The sequence below is a fragment of the Columba livia genome, chromosome 1 (assembly GCF_036013475.1).
Source record: "Columba livia isolate bColLiv1 breed racing homer chromosome 1, bColLiv1.pat.W.v2, whole genome shotgun sequence".
Classification (NCBI taxonomy): domain Eukaryota; kingdom Metazoa; phylum Chordata; class Aves; order Columbiformes; family Columbidae; genus Columba; species Columba livia.
In genome coordinates this window covers 74,621,842-74,640,182 of record NC_088602.1, presented here as the reverse complement: position 1 = coordinate 74,640,182, position 18,341 = coordinate 74,621,842, and the positions used below count along the sequence as shown (strand labels likewise).

General features: G+C 42.0%; 1 protein-coding gene across 1 annotated transcript in view; it reads left to right on the top strand.

Annotated features, from left to right (window-relative positions):
* The window catches only part of ZBTB20 (zinc finger and BTB domain containing 20), a 53,235-nt gene that overhangs the window by 8,553 nt on the left and 26,341 nt on the right, over positions 1 to 18,341 (top strand). Inside the window, exon 3 of the mRNA XM_005511456.4 lies at positions 12,271 to 13,878. Coding sequence (XP_005511513.2) covers positions 12,271 to 13,878 — 1,608 coding nt within the window. The remainder of the gene's footprint in view (positions 1 to 12,270; positions 13,879 to 18,341) is intronic.

Here is an 18,341-nt window from a genome sequence, read left to right as displayed (position 1 = left end):
AAGGACACATTTTCAGCTTTAATGAATTCTTATACCTTGATATTTAACCACTGCAGTGTTTTCTGCTGCCTTATTTTTTTGTTGTCCTTGGATATGCATACAGACTCCAAAATAGTATTATTAATGCCACCTCCCTGCCAATCTTATGGATTTTTTTCCTTATCTTTTCTTTTCGCTCTAGCCTGCCTTCCTTCCTTCCTCCCTTCCTTCCTCCCTTCCTTCCTTCCTTTTTCCCTCCCTCCCTTCCTCCCTCCCTTCCTTTCTTTCTTTTCTTTCCTTTGTAGGAGTTGTTCCTCCTAAGTAAGTTTGGTAAGTTGCACATACCAAAACTGCCACTTGATATGATCTGCTTGAAGGATGTCAAACATAATCATGCCAATCGTAGTTATTTCATCTCTTAACCATGCATGCTGCTGCTGTCATCTCCTCTGTTCTGATTGGGTGAGCAGACTAAACCAAATGTACCATTTCCCTAATATGGTCTGCAGGGGGACACTTAATGTAGCAGTCAAACATAAAAGATTTTCCAGTGTTTGGCAGGTGACTCTTACTTGAAGGAAACTAAGCGACTACATCTGCATCTCCTTTTGTCCTACTGTGCGTTGTTAAAACCCTGCATAACTCAACACTTGTATCTCTCTTGGTTAGTCCTTTGTGTAATACAGAGACACTTTCCATGCTTGGAGAAACAAACTTGTGCATCAGTTGCCCAGTGTGTTGCACCTCTGCAACTCCAAAGCTATAGATGTAAAAACAGACTTGGTCACCTTCTGTTCCTTTTCACTACTGTGATCTGTCTAGCACCGAAGCTTTTTGCCCTTTTCATCTAAGCTTCCATAGTCACTTTCTCCTGTTTTCTCTTTTTTACCTGTGATGGAGTAGCCGTGTAGCCTTTGCGCTGTGAGTCTGCTCAGTAACTTTAGAACAAGGTAGGGCCGGAGCAGTAGTTATAGAATCACAGAATCATTTCAGTTGGAAGAGACCCTCAGGATCATCGAGTCCAACCATAACCTAGCTCTAGCACTAACCCATGTCCCTAAGAACCTCACCTAAATAAATGCCTTTTCAACAGCTGCAGGGATGGTTGACTCCACCACTTTCCTGGGCAGTCTGTTCCAATGCCTGACAACCCTTACCGTGAAGAATTTTTTCCCAATATCCATTCTAAACCTCCTCTGGCGCAACTTGAGACCATTTCTTCTTGTCCTGTCACTTGTTACTTGGGAGAAGAGACCAACACCCTCCATGCTACAGCCTCCTTTCAGGTAGTTGTAGACAGTGATAAGGTCTCCCCTCAGTCTCCTTTTCTCCAGGTCAAACAGCCCCAGTTCTCTCAGCCACTCCTCATCAAACTTGTGCTCTAGACCCCTCACCAGCTTCATTGTCCTCCTCTGCACTCTCTCTAGTACCTCAATGTCCTTCTTAGGATGAGGGGCCCAACACCAAACGCAGGATTCAAGGTGCAGCCTCACCAGTGCAGAGTACAGCGGCACAAGTTAAATGAGGGAAAACCAAAACAATTCCTGTATTGTTCTCAGCTGAACAAAGACAGCTCTTTCATTCAAAACATTTTGAAGTGAAGCCTTAACATGGTACTGGGAGAGAACCTGAAACGTAAAACCAAGATACTGCTTAATACTACCTACTAATCTTTATGAAGTGTGCTATGAGATGTTGTGGGGGGGACATCGTATTTCCACAGAAATGTGGTGTTTGATCTACTCCATAGGTGAAAGTCAGCTGTAAGGCATCAGAGTGCCACAGAACTCCTTCATTTGCATCGGAGTATTTACCTCGCAGCCTGATGCATGGCAGATCACAGTGACCATGTTCTGGCTGGCTCTGTGCATTTGGGTTCCCCAGAACAACAATTATTATTGTTTTTAGAGGGAATGCCATTGCGCCATCTTTTCATTTACAGTTGTTGTGCCCATTTTCATTGTCCATGGAGCCATTTACAAGGCTAAAATAACATGAGATCTCATCTTATGTATCTACTACTCAGGAACTGGAATACAAAGAGAATTCAAGATTTCTGGTTAATCTGTCATCACAAATAGCTCCTTGAAGAATTAACTGTGCCTGTGAAAAAAAGGATAAACAAATCCTAGAACCCCCTACTCATCCCCGCTTTGTTGTGTTAAACACTGAAAGAAACTCTGCCCGGCTGGGATGCGCAATATATACTCTGTATCAATCCGTGACATGTGGTGAAATGCTGCTTCTTGAAAGCTCACAAGAGAGAAGTAGTATAAATTAAGCGTAATCTCACAACAGCTATTTTTGAGTTCTTAACCAGTGAAAATGTAAGTGTAGCAATATTGTGCATCTATTAAAACTCTTGAAAGGCTCTTTATAAGTAGATGATAGGAATGATAACATATAATTTATTGATGTTACACAGATAGAGGAAAAAAAACACAAAGTAGCAATCTTTGCGTAGAAAAGGGGTATGATAGAGGAAATAAAAACAGAGCAAACGACTTGTCTCCACAGCTTCATGCCTGTGTGTGCAACCATATCAACTTTAGCAAAAATACCTTGTGCTTTGTTCCTGTGCAGGATTTCAAAACAGGGTATATTCCCTGTATTCAAAAGGAAAACTCCCAGATGCTATCTTTAATGTTTTTGGCTGAGCAGAGGGGTAGAATGTGCCTGGAGGCAGACCTGAGTAATAACTCTTATGCACTGTATTAGTATCACCTGTTGGTGTCTTATGCTTGTGTACACATGTAATTCCTGGACCTTTTCCATGTGGAGGAAAAAAAAAAGGCATTGGAACTGTCAACGTACATTTAATGCTACAGAACCATCTGATGATATCAAGCCACCCATGAATGCAGCGTTCTTGTTTATTGCCTTCATTTATTAGTTTAAAATGTTCTGCTGCTCTACATTTATTTTCCTATCAAAACTAAGTAGGTGATTTTGGAAATAAGTCTGCTTCCAGGGATTGCAGAGGTCTCTCTGAGGACAGAAATTTTCCCTGTGGCCTTCATCATCATTGACATAAGCATGTGCTTTTTCCTACTGATATTTAAGTCTGAATTATAAGCAGGCCTGAACACTCATCCCATAAATGCGATATAAAGAAGCCACAGTCTAAAACTGTATGAACATCTGTCTCACGATATCTCTAAGTTTAAATATTCACCAAAGCAGCCAGTTGTACTAGTTAACAATTACCCTTTCACTAATAAATTAAAAAAATAAATAAACTGAATAAAATCTAGCATTTTCATGTGATAGCTTTCCTCTACTCAAGGCTGATATGCAGCCACTGGAAGAGATAAAAGAATCCTTTTCCCAACCCTGAGGACTGGCATTTACTGCTTTTTGTCTGTTCCTTGTTTCTCTTATCAACTAGTAGTTCTGTGACCAGAGCAAAATCTCCCACACTGAAAGGCCTTTCTCTGGAAACATGGAGGGTATAAGGGGTGCTCTTCCACAGGCAGCAGCTCTTCCACCAAAGGCAGTCATTTCTGACTGCACTGTTTTCCTAACAGACTGCTGCAAACACTCCCTGTAGAGGATTCTAGCTTGAATAGATACCTTCTAAACAGGTAATTATCTTAAGAGGTTTTAATCTATATTTTACTTTTAACCAAAGCCCACAGGCTTTCAGGCATACTGTATTTAACCACACTCAAACTGATAAGCTTTTCCTCCTTGTCTTTCTGCTTGGGGGAAAAAAAAATAAAACCCACAACAATACAGGCAAAACAAGAAAGAGTTGGTGGAATAGCAATTGTCTCTTTTGGAAGCTTGTTTTAATATATTTGCACCTATTACCCTTCTAAGTAATTCTTCCTCTAACCCCAGCCCCTTCTCCTCCCCAAACAGTGCTTCTGAGAGAGGATATAAGTGTATGCAGTCCACCACAGCAAGATAACCAAAAGCAATCCCGGTTCACTTTCCTTACAGGTATTCACTCTGAAATACACTACTAGGATTTAAGCAAAAGCCCTTAAAGGCAGGTGGAGGTATTCTTAGTGAATACAGTAAGCTTATAATCAGGACCATAGAACAGCAAAATCAATCACCTTGGTTTCCTACATTTCCCAAAAAGTTTATTCTATTTTTTCCCACAAAGCGCCCCCCTATTCTTTGTCTGAGTGGGGAGTGCTCACACCATAACTTCATGGGCATCGCTGGCCCCGCTCACCTCTTCCCTGTTCTGTGGCTCTCTTGCTGCAGGGCGACTAGTGCAGCCTGCCCTCTGGGTAACAGCACCTGGCACTGTGAAGAAAAAAGGAGCAATAGATGCGCCTAGATTTTTAAAGAGCCAAACTGCCTTAAACTTATAGGTAATTGAAACAGTTGGGCCTTGCTGGGGCTTGGCAAGATCGTGTGTGAGCTCTGTAGGAACAAGCAAGCCCGGTTGAAATGGTGTTCATGTAGAACGTGAAAATGTTCCCTACTGAACAGGGATGAGCACAGCCTCGTTCCTCTTCCTAGGAAATGGTGCCATCATGTGGCGATTTTGTTTTCTCTGTTTCCCATTACAAGAGGGCACTTGTACCAACCGTTTTCTCTCTTCACATTTTGAAAAACAGCATTAAATGCTGTTTGGTGATTTCATCTTTTGCTGACATAAATAGGTTACCGTTGGCCGGGGCAAAGGAATTAGCACCCCTGTAATACGGCCAGCCTGTTGAAATCCCCGTTAACGCAGCTGTGATGACAGCTTCGGTGGTTCTCCTGTTAATGTAGTATATGTTGCTTGGAGGTGTTGTAGATGGCTACAGGTATCATTGATGTAATCCCTGTCTATGCTAGGAGGATATGATGGAATGGCTGTAGCAGCAGGGGGCTGCAAACAAGGATGGAGGGAGGAACTGAGAGAAAAAGAGTGTGTGTATATGTGTGCTGGTGTTTACAGTGGATGTATATTGGACTAGCCCCCAAACATGTGCTTGGGAATAAAAATGGCTTTTGAGTATACTGTAAAGTATCTTTGGAGTTCCTAAAATAGCAAGAACACAAACTGGAGTGAAAGTGGAAAAAGTAAATACCCTGGCTAAAAATGGAATATTTCATTAATTTAAAAATATCTGAATGTGCTGTAACACTTTGAAACGTGTGGTCACCAAATTGCTGTGAATTGGAGCTAGATTTTACCTGGTGTTTTACAGTTGTAAGTACGATATTTATCATGAAGAGGTATAAAGGAATCAGGGCACTAGAGCAGCGTGAGAGGAAAACTTTGTTTTTGTAAGCCTGGAGAACAAAATCTGAAGAGACGTATAGAGTTAATTCTTGATCTTTCTGTAGTGCTCTTTATCAAAATAATGCAGAAAAATTTCTTAAGACTAAGACAGGCAGCCCTTCTGGAGAATTGGGTGTGTGATGCTGTCCCCGTTCTACGTATGAAGCAAACAGGTACAGTCGTTGCCACCTTGCAGACTGTAGAGCCAACAGGATTAGTGCTGACCAACTCCTCCTGCAGACTTTCAGGCAAAGCATAGGAAGGTGATTCAGTGCCCATTCCCCAAGCATGTGAGCTGAAATAGAGGCTTTTATGTTTGCCATTGGGGATTTATGCCTACTGGGTGTAGAATCAATTTTATGTACAGAACACCTTATGGTTTAGTCTTCAGTTTTATGTAAAATGAGTATCTCATCATTAGGTAGACGCTAAAAAGGACAGGGCAATTAGCTGAATAAATCGTCCAAAGGAAATTTGCTGAACATTCTCTAGTCTGCAGAAAATGCCTATCTCCTGAACAAAGTCTAAGCAAACTCTTTCATATTAGAGCTTGCTCCTTGGAGATTAAGGTTGTGTTTGTGTGTGCATGCTTTTTGTCTTTCAAATAAAAGTAGTTATTAGACTATGAAATTTAGAGAAGTTTGACAGCTTTCAGAACACAGTGATTCTTCCTTCCATAAGGGTATATTACTGACACATTAATAGATGTTATGCTGGTAAAAATACAGTACTTCCTGTTAAATGTAGACTGCTACATATTTTGATTCTAACAACAATCTGGTAAGGTTAGGGCAATTCGTGTAGTGTCATCTGGTGTTTGTTTTGGATAGATATTATAGAAGGAGATACTGATTTTCAAGATGTTCAAGCAGATGATTGGGTGAAAACTCCAGCAAACCTTTAAAGCAACAGAAAGCAAGGGCTGCTCCTGGTCAGATCTCCTGCTGAGGATACAAATGTTCTTCTGTGTTCCTGAAACTCCATACAAGCTTTTCCACTTGCAGGCCCTTGTTCAGAATGAGGCCAAATATTCAGGAGAATCAGTCAGAGCAGGATTGGCTAATTCAGCCTCTCTGGTGTCATTGAGATGTACTGAGACGTCAGCCCCTACCAGGTTTTCAGGATTTGTATTCAAGTCACTTCCTTGAGTTGAAAAAATGTTGCTCCACTAAATTTGGTCCCAGAGAGTTGGAACCTGATGCAGGACTAATTTTGTGTGTGGAAACATTAGATACGAATTTTTGCTCTCTTAATCCAGTTTTATTTTAGAGTAACTAACTTGAGAATAACAGAAAATAAAACTTCATCACTGGGGATAAATCAGGTCATTGAAGCTGAAGAAAGCACCCATGGTTACAGTGCTAAGTTTGGAACAGGAGACACTAATGTATGGAAAAGAGAAAACTTCCCATGGAAATTAAAGGGATATAGTAGCTTTCACATGTGGTGACAGAAATGCTGTATTTCCGCCGAACTGTTATGTTTATGCAAGAGTTGAGATTTTCATTCCAAATTAAGGGTTCTTTACTGAAACATGCCTTTCTTAAGGAAAATTTTTACGATTTTATTTTGATAACAAGGCCCTGTTTGCTTGTGTTTATTTATTCTGTAAGGTCTTTAAAGAGTATCATATATGAAGTATCTCAGGCAACTGTTTCATTCACCTCACTCAGGTAGAGTACTTTCTCTGCTTTAGGGCCCTGCATTTTAAGTGATAGAGGACAAACTAGACTGAAGATGGAAGAAGGTAAGAATGAGGAGAGTACATATAACCAGTGAGGGTGATTGGGAGACCTGAGTTTGAATTTTCTGGAAAAGATAGGTCTAAAGAAGAAAAGTGAGGCCCCTTCCAATATATGAGAGAGTGCTGTAAAGAGGAAAGTGGTCAGTAGTTCTCAGTGTCTGCTGAAGGAAAGGATGAGTAACTGGTTTCAAAACTGAATACTAGGAAAACTTTCTTGCTATAAAAGCAGTCGAGAGTCTGTCTGGGGAGGGACTGGAAATCCCCCACATTGTTATTTTTTGCAAGCATATTAGGCAAATTTCTGACGAGGTAGTGTACACAAATTGTTCTCACCACAAGGAAGAGGTAGACTAGATGACTGTCTGAAGAACCTGATGCATCCTTTTGGTATAACCAGGAGGCCATGGTCGTCGAACGCTTGTTGTGGAGACCAAGGATTAGAGATTTCTAAAACTATGCATGGTAGAGTAAGAGTAAGGAGTAGATGATAGTGTTGGTCTCAAGCAGCAGCAGGTTTGTGGTGCTCTCTCGAACTAGTGGCCAGATTACAGATACACAGAGAAACAGCTCCAAAAGCAGAAAGCAAGCCTGTCAATCCTAACTTCCACATCTTTGTCTTATCCCAGGATGTCCTCCCACCTATGGAGGCACTTGCCATTTTGATTATAAGAATGTAAAGATACCATATTCTACACGAGATATAATGCCTCCAACTTTTCTACTGTCTCTCAAAGTGTGTATTCTTCTCAGTGCGAGGCCCAAGAAGCTTGTCAGGAAGACAAACTAGGCAACAATATCAAACTAGTTCTAAAGGCTACTGAAAAAAAAAATGAGGCAAAAACTCAATCTGTATCTGTCTCAGCAAGCCCACCAGTTCTCAAGAGTGTAAGATGATTAGTCTCTTGGCCTTGTAACTAGGAAAGCAAGGCAGAGCTTTTGGGGTTCACTCTGCTAGTTATTGATGTGAAAGACCACACAGTAAGTTTCCAAAAAGAGCTTTGATTCCAGCATCCTAGGCAGTTTGCTTCAGGTGAAGACTATGCACTGAGCTACTGCTGAGTTACAGTAGCTGTGGTGGTTTCATCATCACTGCATTTCTGGAAATGTTAGTTATTACTGTGCAATGAGCTTTGAGATACTGTGATTTTAAAGGACACTAGAGAAAATCAAATTCCCTGATATCTTTCAGTTATGAGCATTAGATACGTAAGCATTGGCTTTGCAGAAAGGGACATCTAGCGGCTGCAGAAAAAAAACCTTAATAAATATATTTTAAAATGTACAACATAGCCATTTGTGTGTGGCCTGCAGTCTTCAGTACTCCATACATCTTTATAGCTCTACTGCATCTCGTGTTTGGCATGGATCATTTTCTGTGGTTTTAGCAAACAAAAGATCACCTTTGTGAGCCATACCTTTTTAGCATTATGTCGATCTTCATATGGTAGCTTTGGCAAATACAAAGCTACCCTCAAGCCATGCTTGATATGTCTCACTGCTGCACTTCCACATTCTCTATCACCTCTTCCAGGAGTCCGCTGCCTGCTGTTCCCTTCTGCCATTGCCTTCCCCACTGGTACTGTACTTGGAGAGGTTGTCATTGTTATTGTCATGGTAAAATCTGCCTTCTTTTGAATGCCCATAGCATAAAAGTCAGCAGGAGGGGTGGATGAGATTTAGGGAAACACTAATCTAAGCACTCAGTCATGTATTACACAACAAAAGTTTTTTCCTTTCCCATCCATGTTTTGCTCCTTCTTACTAGTTGAGGATGAATTCCATGCATGTTTCTGTGAATAGCCTGACAGTTTAATCGGTACATTTGCATATGGGCAAACGGAGCTTTTTTCAAAGTTGCACAGTAATATGTTTCACCTTTATGCCATGCCAGCTTCAAATTGCATCCCAGGAGGATTGCAAATGTGCATAATCTGTGCAGTTGTCTAGGGTTTTTTTCTTTTCTTTTTTTCTGCCCTTTTTTTTTTTTTAACTGGCAAACGCCTATTCATTGCCCATCTGGGTAAGAATGGCCTTTGCATTTTCACACCCATTCTTTCCTATAAGGTTTGTGAATACCCCTCCAATCAGAACTTTCTTCACAGAAAGGGGACAAAACCATTTTACAGGAGTTTCTCAGAATAAGTCCATTGGGATCTCTACATCATGTTTACTGGATAAAAAAAAAGGGAGGGGGACGGCATTTTAACAAAGACCACTTGAATTTCACAGAAAGGTTCCCACTGTCTTGAATTTAAAAGAGTGGCAGGCCTGAGAAGAGCCTGAGACAGCAGTCTTTTTCCTGAGCCGGGCATTCTGTGCAGTGACAAGTAGGTGAGTGTGTGTGTAGCTGGGTCTTGCTAAGAGCTGACACACTTTCTGGCTTGTCCAAGGCTCTAATAGTCTTTGTCAGAATGTGGCATTTACTTTAGCATCAAACCTGCATTGGCAAGTCCACCTTTTGTGGGGAACATCACCTTTGGACTTTCAGCTTGGAAGAGCGGACAGTAAGGGCAAGAGACAAGCACAAAACTTGGATCTGGACAGAGTTTCCTGCACAGAGGGAGAAGAGCTGCATAGGACAGTGATCCAGTGGTCTAGAAGAAACATCCTAAAAAGCTGTATTAGCTTTTTTAACCATTTATTATGTGTTTCTTCCACCCACTCATCTCATTTTATCCTTAAGTAGTGAATTTCAGTTGCTTCTCAGTTGAAGAAGTGGTAGATGTTCTCCTTTCACTTGAAGAAGAGAAGAAATGAGAGGATTTTTTAAGAAAAAACTGTGTTATGCCAGTGGCAACCAAAGTGTACTCCATGCCTTTTTTGAAGTGACTCAGTTGACTTTCAGACCAGTTCCTACACCTCAATGTACATGCTAGATCACTTCCCATTGGAAAGCTATTCACATCACTCTGCTAAAGGCACACAAACCTCTTTTCTTTAGCCTTAATTAACCCCAGATTGCTGTTTTCATCACGTTAGCTATTGACCAAATACATTGTTGCTACACAACTCTCCGCAGAGCCAGAACCTGAGAAAGGCTCCTGAAACTTAGACATGAACCTTGCCCTTTCTCCTTTCTCTACAGGATCTGTGGAGAATCAGAATCATAGAATAGTTTGAGATGGAAGGGACCTTCAAAGCTCTTCTAGTCCAATCCCCCTGCAATGAGCAGGGACATCTTCAACTAGATCAGGTCACTCAGAGCCCCATCCAGTCTAGACTTGGATGTCTCCAGAGATGGGGCATCTACCACCTCTCTGGGCAACCTGTTCTGGTGTTTCACCACCCTCATTGTCAAAAATTTCTTCTTTATGTCTAGCCTGAATCTCCCCTTCTTTGGTTTAAAACCATAAGCCCTTGCCCTATCATAACAGGCCCTGCTAAAAGTGGCAGAATTCAATTTCCTCAGGACAGCATCCAGTCTCTTGGTACACATCACACCTTTCTGGAAAGGAATTGGTACTGAGGATGCATTTTTCACAGTTCCACTCACAAAATTCATTTTATCTGCCACGGTGTATAGAAACAAAGTAGGTTTCTTTGCACAGACTCAAGTTGAGACCCATCCATAGCATCCCTGGTATGTGTGGAATATTCCACCCTGGGCATGTGCAAGGCAGTATATTTGGTTTATTGAGTTAGACTGCTGCATATTTCTTCTTGTTGTCAAATACCTTATTTGACAAAGCAGAACATAAACTAGAGCTCATTCCCTTTTGCAGAAGCATATCTTAAAGGCATGTTTGTGAGAAAAGGGAACCCTAGGGTCAAACCACTTAGTCATCAATATGTATTGATGGAAAGATTTCTAGCACACTGATAGGCAACCGCTCAAAGGGAGATGCAGATAAATAGGTAGTTATACAATCAATTGCTGTGGCCTACAGTAGGTCTCGAAAAGAGGTGTCGTCTGTTCAGCATTAATTTTCCGCCCTTCTCTTTCCTCACCAGTACAAAGCTTTTACCAAGCTCTCTTCCTTTCAGATCAAGGATTATGTCTTTTTATGTAAATACATTTTGAATCCTTGTGTGATCTGACATGTTGGGCAAGGGAGTTATCTGGAACTGCCGTGGAGGCCTCTGGGGACTGACTCTATCTAGAAGGAGAAGGGAATACATCTCTTCTGTATATTATTTTGTGTAATAATATTTACAGTGGCCTTGAAGGAAGGTCTCTCAGTTTCTAAGATGTTTTTCCAATCCTATGGTCAGTCTCATCAGAGGAGGAAACTCATGTTTCCCAGCAGAGCTTATAAACAAGACATATGTAACTCACAACTTCCATGATACTGTTAGTGGGTTTCTTCTTATTTCTGCTATTTGAGCATCCCCCCCCAGTGCTCTAATCTTACATGGAAATTAGTTACTTTTTAGTCACTTGTAAAAGTTCATTTTGAAGGATATGTTGACTCTGTACCCGAATTGGTTAGGTGCTTTTCTAAACTGTTCTCCACTTAGGTTATTCACCCAAACTAAGACAAAGTCTTCCTTAGAGTAAATGTCTGTAATTTTCCAGTTCCTGTCAAGTAAATAACATCAGGAGAACATTTGTTTTTATATGATGGCATTCTAGTGCCAGTCAGAACTTGGGATATGCTAAAAATGAAGGGAACAGCTCAGGTTAACTTTTTGCTTTGGGTTCTTAGAGAGGACTGTTTGTCACTATTGGGTAGCAAATGTTCTAAACCACAACCAGACAAAACTGTGCGTGGGATTTTAGGAACATTTACAGCTTAAATCTTGAACCAGATTTGGATTTTACAAAGTGACTGCCAGTTTTTTTGATACGAGTAACTGTGCCATAAAACACAGGATCCAAATTCATTAAAATACCAATCTAGACAGAAATCACATTTTCATATAGATTCTTCGCGTTAGCAGCTTGGTGCAAAGGGTCATTAAAGTAAGAATCTGATCTTTTCTGGCATGGGTCCACATCCGAACAGCCTAAAATCCAGCTTTAATCCATGTGCTCAGTGTTTACAATTGGCTGGCTCTAGGCTTTTTAAAGCCAGATAAACTGTTAGGAAGTCCAAGGCCCAGGAATGTGGTTGGAATTTAGGCCCAGCTACACCTGTCTTTGCCTGCTTTTGTCCAAAAATTTAGGACTTGAGCTTCAGCAAATGAGTAGCAAATTTTACTTCTAGCCTTACAGAGACAGTAGCTCCACTGGTGCCTTTGTATGTGATTTTTACAGTATGATCTGTTTGCTTACCACTGGGCAGACACCTTTGCCAATGCCCTGGCAGTGGCTCTGCAGAGGACAAGACTCAAGCTGTTCTTTTTTGTTTTTTCTTTGTCACCTGCTTTGCTACAGGTAACATCAGTTGCAAGGGGATGACAGAGCGCATTCATAGCATCAACCTTCACAACTTCAGCAATTCTGTGCTCGAGACCCTCAACGAGCAGCGCAACCGTGGCCACTTCTGTGACGTGACGGTCCGCATCCACGGGAGCATGCTACGCGCCCACCGTTGTGTGCTGGCGGCTGGCAGCCCCTTCTTCCAGGACAAGCTGCTGCTGGGCTACAGCGACATCGAGATCCCCTCAGTCGTGTCAGTCCAGTCTGTGCAAAAGCTCATTGACTTCATGTACAGCGGGGTGCTGCGGGTCTCACAGTCTGAGGCCCTCCAAATCCTCACAGCTGCCAGCATCCTGCAGATCAAGACTGTGATTGATGAGTGCACAAGGATTGTCTCACAAAACGTGGGAGAGGTCTACCCGGTGATTCAGGATTCTGGCCAGGAGACACCCAGGGGAACACCTGAATCAGGCACCTCGGGGCAGAGCACTGACACAGAATCTGGCTACCTGCAGAGCCATTCGCAGCACAGCGTGGACAGGATCTATTCAGCCCTCTATGCCTGTTCCATGCAAAATGGCAGCGGGGAGCGCTCCTTTTACAGTGGAGCTGTGGTCAGCCACCATGAAACAGCCCTGGGGCTCCCCAGGGACCATCACATGGAAGACCCCAGCTGGATTACCCGGATCCACGAACGGTCACAACAGATGGAGCGGTACCTCTCCACCACTCCAGAGACCACACACTGCCGCAAGCAACCACGCCCTGTCCGAATTCAAACCCTGATGGGCAACATCCATATTAAGCAGGAGATGGAGGATGACTATGACTACTATGGCCAACAGAGGGTGCAGATCCTTGAGCGCAATGAGTCCGAGGAATGCACTGAGGACACTGACCAAGCAGAAGGCACTGAGAGTGAGCCCAAAGGGGAGAGTTTTGACTCAGGAGTCAGTTCCTCCATTGGCACTGAGCCGGATTCTGTGGAGCAGCAGTTTATGGCTGGTCTGGGCCGGGATGGGCAGCAAGAACCTTCTCAAGCAGATCAAAACGATGTCCCCGCTGATGGCACTCAGCCACAGCAGCAGCAGCAGCATGTAGATGCCAACGCTTCCTCGCCAGAGAGAAGCAATGACGTTGAAATGGACAGCAAAGTGCTCACAGTCAATAACAGCACCGAAAAGGGGGCATTGCAGCCTTCTGTCAACACAACTGTTGCCCAACCATTGCCAACCACACAGATCTACTTACGCCAGACAGAAACCCTCACCAGCAATCTGAGGATGCCACTGACTCTGACCAGCAACACTCAGGTCATTGGCACAGCTGGCAACACCTACCTGCCTGCCCTTTTCACCACACAGTCTGCTGGCAGTGGCCCTAAGCCTTTTCTCTTCAGCCTGCCCCAGCCTTTAGCTGGCCAACAGACACAGTTTGTGACAGTGTCCCAGCCTGGCCTGTCAACCTTTACTGCCCAGCTGCCAGCCCCACAGCCCTTGGCCCCATCTGCGGGCCACAGCACAGCAGGTGGGCAAGGCGAGAAAAAGCCTTACGAGTGCACTCTCTGTAACAAGACTTTCACCGCCAAACAGAACTACGTCAAGCACATGTTTGTACACACAGGTAAGAGTACGTCCCTTTGGCTTGTACATGAAGTCCTTGACAAACATGGACTTAGATTCTGTTTCCCAACCTGCCAGCCCCCAGCACAAGCAGGAGGGAGAAGTTATCCAGGGAGCTGGTATCACTGAACACTTTCCGGGTTTACTGCATTGAAGTTGAGCCCCTGCAGACACATATAGGTCCCCTATAGGGACCTAACTGTTCATGGTGCAGGAGAAAAGGTCATTTTACTTGGAGTAAAATGTGTCCTGCACCCATCCAAGGAAATGGTAAGCACTTGTTGTCCCCTGCAAGGTGACCAGGCAACATTAAGTAGAAGTGGCATAAGGAAACTGTAATAAGGCATTAAAGGAAAACAATGTCTACTAAGAAAAGGCCTTTCTCTGTAAGTTTTACAGCTATGGAGGTTCAAGCTCAACTGATGATGATTGGCATGAGCTCAGGGAAAGTTCATTCCTGGTGGAGCTGCAGCAGTAGGTCCAGGCCTGGGTGTTACACACACTGCCATACATTTTCTAAATCTCACATATTCCTATAAGAAAGCAAATTTGGAGTTTTTTTCAGGAAGTTTCTCTGTACTTCACCCAAACTGATTGCTGTAATCCCCTATTTCTTGTTAAGTCAGATGTTTCACTAGCTGCGAGTACAGAAACACGGAGCTCTATGAGAAAAATTGAAAATAATATATGTAGAACACATCAGAACACATCACATTGTTTAAAAATGTAACTGCTGTTGTACATGGTCTTTTCAGATGATGTAGGTAGCCATATTTACAACTGAGCCAGAACTGCCTTTTCTAACTTTATAAAGATATAAGACTCCAAAGCAAGGAGGTGTATGTGTCTTACATGGGCAACCTATCCTGGGTTCAGGACTGAATTTTGCTTGCTTTAGCCCTTGGCTCAGTCTGACGTTGGAGAGAAGTTCTAGTTTAGAGAAAGAGTAAATATTTCTCTCACTAAGCAGTGGTTTTGTTAATGTCAGATCTTAAAATAAAACTGGGTTTGTGATACATGGAGCAGGATCTGGAGAAGTTGCCCATGGTATGGGAGGAATGTAAGTCATTCCTTCCCATTGTATCCAATAAATTCCTCTTCCGTGTGCATATGTAAAATTTTAACTTCCATTTATCTCTAATTATTACTTAAATGAAAAATTCCACTAGACGTCTCAGGCAGACATGTACATGTACATATTCATATACAAAAAGGTCAAATTCTCAGGGCTGGTACAAAATGTATGATAACAAGGATCAAGGATCCTGAATCCTGAGATTACCTCTTGTATCTGTTGGTGTTCTCCATCTTTCTGTTGTGACTGAGTACCTATAATACTATGTAGATAGTATTGTATTGTTCAGAAAATTATCCCTTTCAGAACACAGTCAAATGTATCTGCCTGCATCCTTTTTCTAAAAGCTAGAAAGGCTTTTTCACAAACGTCTTCACTGAGATTAGATACTTTATTTCCCTGAGCCCCAACAGTGCACTGCATTTGGTATTGGGAATCCGATAAAGAATAATATTGGAAGACCTGACCTAAATATTCCTAGCTACTACACATGAAGTCAATGAAGGATGTTGATAGGCATCTCCAGTCATGAATTGATATCTTATTTTTGTGGGTCTGAGAATGCCTCAAAATAATGAACTTCAGTGACAAGCAGAGAATTGTATAGATACATGATTTCGAAGTTCATTTAGGAGCTAACTGGCTGCTGGAGTATCTGGGAGAATAATTGCATCTTAACCAACAGGGGGCAGGGCTTCAGAAAATCCTTCTGAAAATAACCTTTATAAGTACAGCCTGAGAGAAAGTATGACTATCTTGTCTAGCGCTGGACAGAATAATTATAAAAACTGAGAGGAGACAGCTGTTCCCACTGTCAGCATGATTTTCCTCAGCCCTGTTAAAAGCAGACAAGTGAAGTGGCTCAGGGAAAGATCCATGGAGAAAAGAGAAAGGTCTGGGAGATAGAAATGTTTGAATTAGTCTTGCTTGGAGGGCTCACAAGAGAAGCCATGGAGGAGTCTGATCATAAACAAGAATTCAACAACCTGAAGGACTCCTAATCTCTGCACGTTTTTGTGCTTCCAAAAACTGCCCTCTAACATAGCTTCCCATGCAATGAAAGCACCGCAATGTAGGCTCAAACCTACCTTTCTTTCTTCTTTCACGTGGACACAAACGTACTAGGGATGGATATTTTTCCATGTTCCCTGCACACTGGCTTTAGTGTATCCCAGAGTGCTGTTCTCTAAGACGTGCAGTGTTGTGGAAGTACAGTGCTAGAATGCGTGCAGGGTCCATGCACCTTATAAGCCATCATTGCCTTCTTTTACATATCATGTTGTGATTAATACTTGATAATTGTCCCACATTGCTGTCTAAAACCGGCCAAATATGAAATAAAGAACCAAAAGGGGGAACACACACATTTAATTCACTGAGCAATGTTTTCCCTGACTTCAAGATGAAGAGTCGTGGGAATTAAGAATCTGCCGTGCTTACTTAGGAAGCACATATATTTGCATACAAAAAAAGAAAACCTAAAAACTTTTGAGATTCTTAGGAGAGAAAAAATCCCAGGAAGGTTTTGAAGCTAAGATTAGAAAGTCAGAACCCAGTGTATCTTAGAAACATGCACATGCAAAAATTGGGGTATTTTCATAGCATAACTGTAACAGGGTTTAGAGCAGAGGAGACTGACTTGTTACAAATTCTGGGACATACATTGCCTAAGGCAAAAATGAGTACTGTAAATAAAACTAGTCTCCTATAAGTTAATCAGACGTTATTGTAACTGACACACTATCATTTTCCACATAATACGTGTCAAGCATATTGGTCCATCTACATTCAACGCACTACTGTGTTCAGCAAAGCCAGCAGGAAAGTAAAGACTTAATGTGTTTTGACCAAGTATCTTTCACCAACTAGGGACAAACTCATCATTGGTGCAAGGAAGAGCAGTGTGTGGACTTCATTCGCAGTTGTTACCTTCATACGTACAAAATGTGAAATAAAAAGAAACAGAGACTCAGGGGAGATAAAAAGTAGGTCCTTCCCATCCAATCCATATTAATTATCTCCTCTTAAAACTGAATATAAGCAGCATGTTGCAATCTCACTATACAAAGGGTTAATTCAATATTAACACAGGCATGTGATAGTCCCTGAAAATTGACTCTTCAGGATCTAAAACAGCGCCAGACAGATTGTAAAAAGGAGGAATCAGGATGTCTGTGGAAAAAGGGAAATAAAAGGATCTCCACTAGAGGGGAAATTGCAGGATGACCAAAGGAAAATAATTTTTCAGTCAGTGAAACAGAGGATCATTTTGATTATTACAGAGTTCTGGTACGATCTCCCTGACAGCTTTGGGGATGATGAATTACTACACCTGAAATATACCACAAGTGATTCAGAAAACAAATTAAAAAGCAGCTTTTGGTGGGGCATTCAGGGTGTTGGGTATTGTCTACATTATCAATACAGTGGCATATTGTGAAATTGTTGCCTGATAAATGAACCATGAGGTCATGGTGTTGTGTCCCAGAAGTCTGAGCATGAGGAGGAATTAAGAGTAGTCTGGACAAACTGATTGTATGTGCTCAGCTAAACTATATTTTTTCAGTTTGTCCTTGTAGTCACTGGCTTGTCTAGATATGGTCAGAGTTCACTTACACATGTTACCAGAATCAGTTTTACAAGAACCCTGGGTACACAAGGCAATGTGGTAGATGACAGAAGTATTTCATATCTCTGGTGTACCTGATGAGATTTTTTATTTAATTGGCAGTCAAATCATTTAAATATCATGTCTGTTACACCAGAAGTTTATCTATTAGACTGCCTTTTGCATGGTGCTGGCTGGACAAGGCAGTTCTGTGTATTGGGGTGCCCTCTTGAGTTTCTCTTATCCACCAAGCTTCAGATATGAGATTTGACCAGAAAAAGGGACAACGAATGTAAATCTTTTATAGAGAGCTGGATTCTTTTGGTAGTCTCTTATGTTTCTCTTCTGAGAAAGTTAAAGCAATTTGACAAAAACAAGTGTGTTACAGGTCAGCCACCTAGTAATCACCAGCTTTATCCATACCTTCATAGCGTACAGATAGGGAGATGGAGGCACTGAAAGGTAAAGTAACGTAAGACCGATCTAGAAATGAGTGCAAGGGGTAAGGCAGGAGGATGAACAGGAGAGGTGATGTCACTGAAGCCGGAGGTAAAACACGGTGAACTTTTAATCTAGTCCTGTCTTTGTCAGTGACGTGTGCTGTGTGAAAGTGAAGAAATCATCTGAGCTTCTTTTTACTGTATGTGGAATGGGAATACATACAGCCCCTTTGCAAAGCATTGTAAAACCTCTGGTCACAAAAGATTTTGGATATTGAAGCATGCTTATTGATAGAATTACTCTTTCCTAACCAGAGCACCTCTCCAACAACCTCTGGGAG